This window comes from Tupaia chinensis, unplaced genomic scaffold (assembly GCF_000334495.1).
Source record: "Tupaia chinensis unplaced genomic scaffold, TupChi_1.0 Scaffold000627_1, whole genome shotgun sequence".
Classification (NCBI taxonomy): Eukaryota; Metazoa; Chordata; class Mammalia; order Scandentia; family Tupaiidae; genus Tupaia; species Tupaia belangeri.
Genome location: NW_006160147.1, coordinates 4,883,257 through 4,889,082, shown reverse-complemented (window position 1 = coordinate 4,889,082; position 5,826 = coordinate 4,883,257). Strand labels below are relative to the sequence as shown.

Below are 5,826 nucleotides of genomic sequence, written 5' to 3'. Positions count from 1 at the left end.
TGGAGAACAAGAAAAAAGATGAAAGGAAGCCAAAATATTCAACATCTGATTTTTTCTTTTCTCTAGGTTCCAGCCTTGGGAAGACTTTTCAGCTGTGGGGTCAAAGTGCCCTTAGTTGTCCTTATTTGGATAATGGAAACAGCCTTTAAGGGTCAGTGTCTCTCTTTAATCTAACTAGGGCTCTTCAAGCCCCTGTTGGTCCCTGAAGAGAGACCTTGTAAAATAACCCAACTGACAGGTAAACTTAAAGTTTTGTTTGGGTTAGCAAAGATGAATTTCATTTTCAAATATAAATGTTATGCTTAAGCGTCAAAAAAAAAAATAAGGAGGAAAAGGACCCATTTCTTACGTTTTTTTTTTTTTAGACCTGCCATCAACACGATAAAATTCTTTTAAGACTCTTTACCCTAAAATGAACCAGTTATAAAACTGTCTTACACAGGAAAATGTCTTAAATTGAAAATGGTCCATCAGAGACAAAGATAGGGATCCAAGAAATGTCTATACATTCAGAAAAACTTTAAAAGCTCCTTAATAAGATTGGCTTGTACTTCTAGACAATGGAGGAGAGCGAAAGCAAACACGAATGACCAATTCACAATAGAAAGAAGACAGAGAGAAAGCCCCCAACCCCAAACAGACCACAGGATTGTCCCACCCTGCTAAATTTCAGAAGATGGAGAGATTTCAAAGGCTAGGTTCTCTGGCCCAGACAGAACAAAGTTTGTAACGGAAACAGAGACCCCTGGTGGCTCCTGTGTGAACTGCCACAATAACTTACAGAGACTGGTCTATGACCAGGAGGGCTACACATGCCAGAGACTAGAAAAACCTACGTGTGTACGTGTGTATGTGTGTGTGTGTGCATGTGTGTGTGTAACATGAAGAATGGATTATATATGATTCCCTATAATTAGTACCCAAAACAAGATGCCACTGAGAGCTGGATGGCAGTAGCCAACCATCTGGTCAAGGCCTCCCCTGTGGTCTGAGGGGACTGAGGCTTGAGCCCACATCCTCATAATTTACCTTGCCAGATTTCACAGTGACTTGATAATGAAAAACTCTGTCTCTGGCTAACCTAAGAACAGTATGCACTGCAGCTGGCTGGATTACGACGACTGGGGAAGCAGAGGGCAGTGGGAAGGGAAGGGAAAGGAAGATAACAAGGGCTTCATTCTCAGGGTTTGGGGAGATGGGGAGGCTAATTCCTGCAAGAACAACTTAGAATCTAACTTTCAACTGAAGTCCCCAAGCTAGTTAAATAGGAAGATTTTTATAACAGTCAGTCCCTACAGTCCCCTTGTCTAGAATGATTAAATTATACCCCTCAGACAGTACAAGACTTGTCAGTAGACTGTGGGGAAGCTGATGAGTTGACACCAGGGCTAGTGGCATTTGTTTTGGGGAAGACAGTGGGCTTGGGCCGTGTGGCTGGTGGTTTGACTGGAGCAGCCATCTTGACAGACTTGACAGGCCGGAAGGCGCAGGCGATGTCCCCAGCGGTACTGGCGCTGCGCTGGAAAGCAGGCTCGGGGTCCTTGAGAAGCTGGGTGTGCAGGGGGCTGGAGGGCTCCGATGTGGGGGCCACCACAGGGGAGGTTTTGAGGGGCTCCAAGGTGTCCAGAACCACGTCGGGAGTGTGTTTGACACTACTCTGCCGCTCCAACTCGCGCAGCTCGTTCAGGGCAGAGTTCATTGTTGCCTCAATATCCTGCAAAACAGGAAAAAGGAGGAGGTGAGGCAAATGAAGGGAGATGTCCCCAAGGATCCTGTTTCAGCAACAGGGGCCAAGCCATAACGAAACCAACTAAGGAGATGTCCAGATTATTTGACTTGGCTCAAGTCCTTGAACATATGAATGTTCAGAATGTAGGGGAATGGGGACAGAGGTTTTCATAATCATGAGTTTTTTTCCTTTAGAAAGAGCCAAGATGTCTTTATTTAAAGAGTCCTTGGGTTTTAGAGATGGGTACTGGAATATTTATGGTTGAAATGACATATATCCTTGGGGAGGGGAAAGGCAGATGAACTCAGAGTGGCCAGGAATGCAGTTGTGAGTACATGGGGATTCATTATCCAATTCCCTCTGTTTAAAATTATGCATAATAAACACTTAAAAATTTTTGCCGGAGGGTATGCGCGCTTACCAGAGACAGTGAGAAAAAGGAAAAGCAAGAACTCACTCATTTACAGGAATGGTCATGCTGCAATTCCTTTTCCTCCATTCTTCTTTTGAGATTTTGGGCATGCACATGCACCCAGTGTTTCCCAAGCTGCAGCGGCTGGGATTTGAACCACACAGTTGGCCATGTGGAATCCAGCTGCCTTAACCCACAAGTCATGGGCTGGCCCCATAAGAAACTATTTTTTTTTTAAGGTAGTAGAGATAAAGTATGATCTTTGTTCTCTTGGACTTCAAGGTACAAAGTTAGTCCTTCAAGGTAAGAGGGTTAGTCCTTTCTCATCAGGGGCTGAGGAAAGGTTTAAGAGCCCAGTCCTTGAAGATTCATCAGGACACCTCCCTCAGTCCCTCCTCCCCAACTCATGGGAGTGTCCGACTTGATGCAACCATTTCTTTCTACCCATCACCACAGGAGGGAGCCAAAGAGTAACCAGGAGGGGGAGCCAAAGCCCATATAGGTGAGTCTCTTCTAAATTAGCAGAAAAACTCCAGATCTTAGGAGACAGCAGTCCTAACCCAAGGGCTCAAGGCAGAGCCAAAGAACCTCCATCCACAAGCCAGCTGCCTCCTCGGGAGACCTCCTAGCTCCACCCTTCCCTCCCCACAAACCTGTGTCTGGCACCCCAAAGCACCACGGGGTTCTTCCTCGGGACTGGGGTCACTTTTTTTTTTTTTTTTTTTTGAGAGATTTTCACTGTAGGGCGCGTGCGCTCGCCAGACAGACAGAGAGAGACATAGAGACAGAAAGCGAGAAATCACCCCCCAGGGGGGATGGTCACGCCACAATCCCTTCTCCTCCATTCTCCTCTCGGGATCTTGGGCACGCACGCACACGTGCCCGGCGTGAGTTTTAAGCCACTGGGTCCGGGACGCTAGCTTGCTAGCTATAGAATTTGCAATCACCCCAAAGTGAGAAACTTTTAAAGCTTATGTGTTTTCTCAGTTCCCTCAACTGAGCTCACACTGAAATATGTAAATAGGAATTTCAAAGCAGAAATATCATGAGTTATGTCCAGCTATGTTAGAAGCAAACTGAAACATGCATTTCATAAGACACTGGGTTTTGATCCAGTGGGAGAAGCAACACTCCACAAGGCTGACACACATGGGAAAGTTCTGGGTTCCTGTCTAGAGGCCTCCTTGGGTGTGCCCATGATCGGGGCTGGCTGAGGCTGGGGGGGGTAGATCCCGGCATCAAGATCCTGTTAAAGGTGATTGTGTTTCTCGCTCGCTTGCTCTCTCATTCATTGGAAGAGAGAAATCAACATTTTTTTTTAAAATCTTTTGAAAATAAAGAAAAGGGGACCAGCAGGTGCTGTGGTAGTTGAGGCACTGGACTCCCATATGGCCAACCGTAGTCCCAGGTCTGGCTGCTTGCTTTCTCACTTTCAGTCTCTCTCCATCTCCCTCTGGTGAGCACACATGCCCTATATTTTTTTTTTTTTTTTTGTTTGAGAGATTTTCACTGTAGGGCGCGTGCGCTCGCCAGACAGACAGAGAGAGACATAGAGACAGAAAGCGAGAAATCACCCCCCAGGGGGGATGGTCACGCCACAATCCCTTCTCCTCCATTCTCCTCTCGGGATCTTGGGCACGCACACGCACGCACACGCGCCTGGCGTGAGTTTTAAGCCACCGGGTCTGGGACGTGAACCGCGGTCGACTACGTGGGAGTCCAGCGACATAGCCATTACGCTAACTGCTGGTTCCCGGGACTGGGCTCACTTTGAAAGACTGTGTGTTCTAAGCAAAGATCCCTGGCTACAGTTTCTTTGTCCTAGAGAGCAACCCAGGCTTTCAGTTGGTTAGGATTCAATGTCACTCATCCTGCTGATGTTCTCAGACCTTCAAAATGCTCAGGAAGAACTCTGACCTCCCTCTTCAGTCCCAGTCTGTAGCTAGGGTCTGTCTCAGCTGTGTACCTTTTCTGATGTACCTATTAACACCTGGCCAAGGAGGGAGCTGGGAGGAGTCCCGTGGTGCAAGGCAGACTGTAGGCAAGAGCTTAAACAGGCATAGAATAGAAGGCCAGCCAAGCAAGACATCTCAGGCCCATAGCTCAATGCTGGGCTTGCCTCCTTAAGCAGAGCACCACAATTAAGCCAACAGAGACCATGCCCAGCCTGTTTCGCCCCCGGGAAGACAGAGTGGGGAGAATCTCAACTTGGTTGAGATACAAGAGGGCAAGGACAAGCCCTTAGTTCCTACCTGGTCTAATGAAAATTATATAGTTGGGAGAGACGTCTGAATGAACTGCTTGGAGTGGCCCCGGTAGTCGGATTTTTAGAGGTGGGGCTGGATCTCTAATATTTCACGAAAAACAGAGAGTCGTCAGTGTGGCGCATACATGGAAGAAGACCCTACAATCACGGGGCTTATCTCACTGTGTCTGGAGATGGGCTGGAAATCCTGCTGGTACCCAGAGCTCTCAGCAACCTGAGTATCTTGGGGCCTTCAAGACCAAGAGCAAACTGCTGAATAAGTATCTATCCACGATGTATCAAACAGCCTTAAAACTGGGATGAGGGGGATGGGCAGAGTGATGTAAAAATGTGGCCAGAACAGGATCTGGGGTCTCAGCACTTGGGCAGCTTTACTAAAGTCTACCAAGGTCTTAACACCCAGAACTCTAAGTGGACATCATCAAAATACTCTAACTGCTGGCTTTAAAAGCCACAGGTCAGCAGGTGGCATGGTGGCTAAGCCACTGAATTCCCACATGGCCAATTGTGATTTGAGTCTTAGACCCAGTGGCTTGAAAATCACACAGAGCATGTGGGCATGCATGCCTACGTTCCTGAGAGGAATATGGAGAAAGGATTGCTGCATGGTCATATCTCCTGGGGGGTGATTTCTCGCTTTCCTTCTCCTTATTTGTCTGTCTCTCTCCTCCCTGGCAAGTGCACACGCCCTATGGCAAAAACATTAAATAAATAAATAAATAAATAAATAAATAAATAAATAAATAAATGACAACAACTTTGCCCATAGGTGGCATATGAACACGTCAGATTTTTTTTACCCTAGGGTGTGTGCGCTCACCAGAGAGAGAGAGAGAGAGACAGATGCAGAGAGGGAAAGTAAGAAATCACCCTCCAGAGGGATGGCCACATCACAATCCCTTCTCCTCCATTCTCTTCCTGGGATTTTGAGCACACAACACACACACACACACATACACACACACACACCCACACACACCTGGTGTGATTTTCAAGGCTTCAGGTCTGGGACTCAAACCATGGTTGACCACATGGGAGTCCAGCACCTTAGCCACCACACTACCTGCTGACCCTGAAGCCAGAGTTCTTTTATTCTGTCTTCAGGTTCTTCTCGGGGAGAGAGGGACAGGCAGGTTGTTTGCTAGGCTTTCTTCTCTGGTCCATTGTCCAACAGTCCCTGAACATAGTATACGAGGCCCAAAGCGCCACTCTGTCTCAAGGCCTGTCATAAGTAGCATGGGCTGCACTAAGCGGTAGTGACCAGCGTAGACTCATATGAGCTATCTGGAGCCCCCAGTTACCTGTGCGATGACCTCAGGGTCCATGGGTCGATGGTTATTGAAGCTTTTTGACCTTCCTGCTGTGGCGGTCTTCCGGATCTGAGGACTGTCCAGCCGATTCTTCAGGGAAGAGTGGCGG

The 5,826-nt window shown here is 47.5% G+C and overlaps 1 protein-coding gene across 3 annotated transcripts in view; it reads right to left on the bottom strand.

Moving 5' to 3' along the window:
• Window positions 1-350: 350 nt before the first annotated feature.
• SRGAP2 (SLIT-ROBO Rho GTPase activating protein 2) overlaps window positions 351-5,826 on the bottom strand; it is a 288,633-nt gene continuing 283,157 nt past the window's right edge. For all 3 annotated transcript variants that reach the window (XM_014591898.2, XM_006159270.3, XM_006159271.3), the window contains 2 exons: window positions 5,709-5,826; window positions 351-1,714 (listed from right to left, as the gene is read on the bottom strand). In XM_014591898.2, coding sequence (XP_014447384.1) covers window positions 1,331-1,714; window positions 5,709-5,826 — 502 coding nt within the window. In that variant the 3' untranslated portion in view covers window positions 351-1,330. The remainder of the gene's footprint in view (window positions 1,715-5,708) is intronic.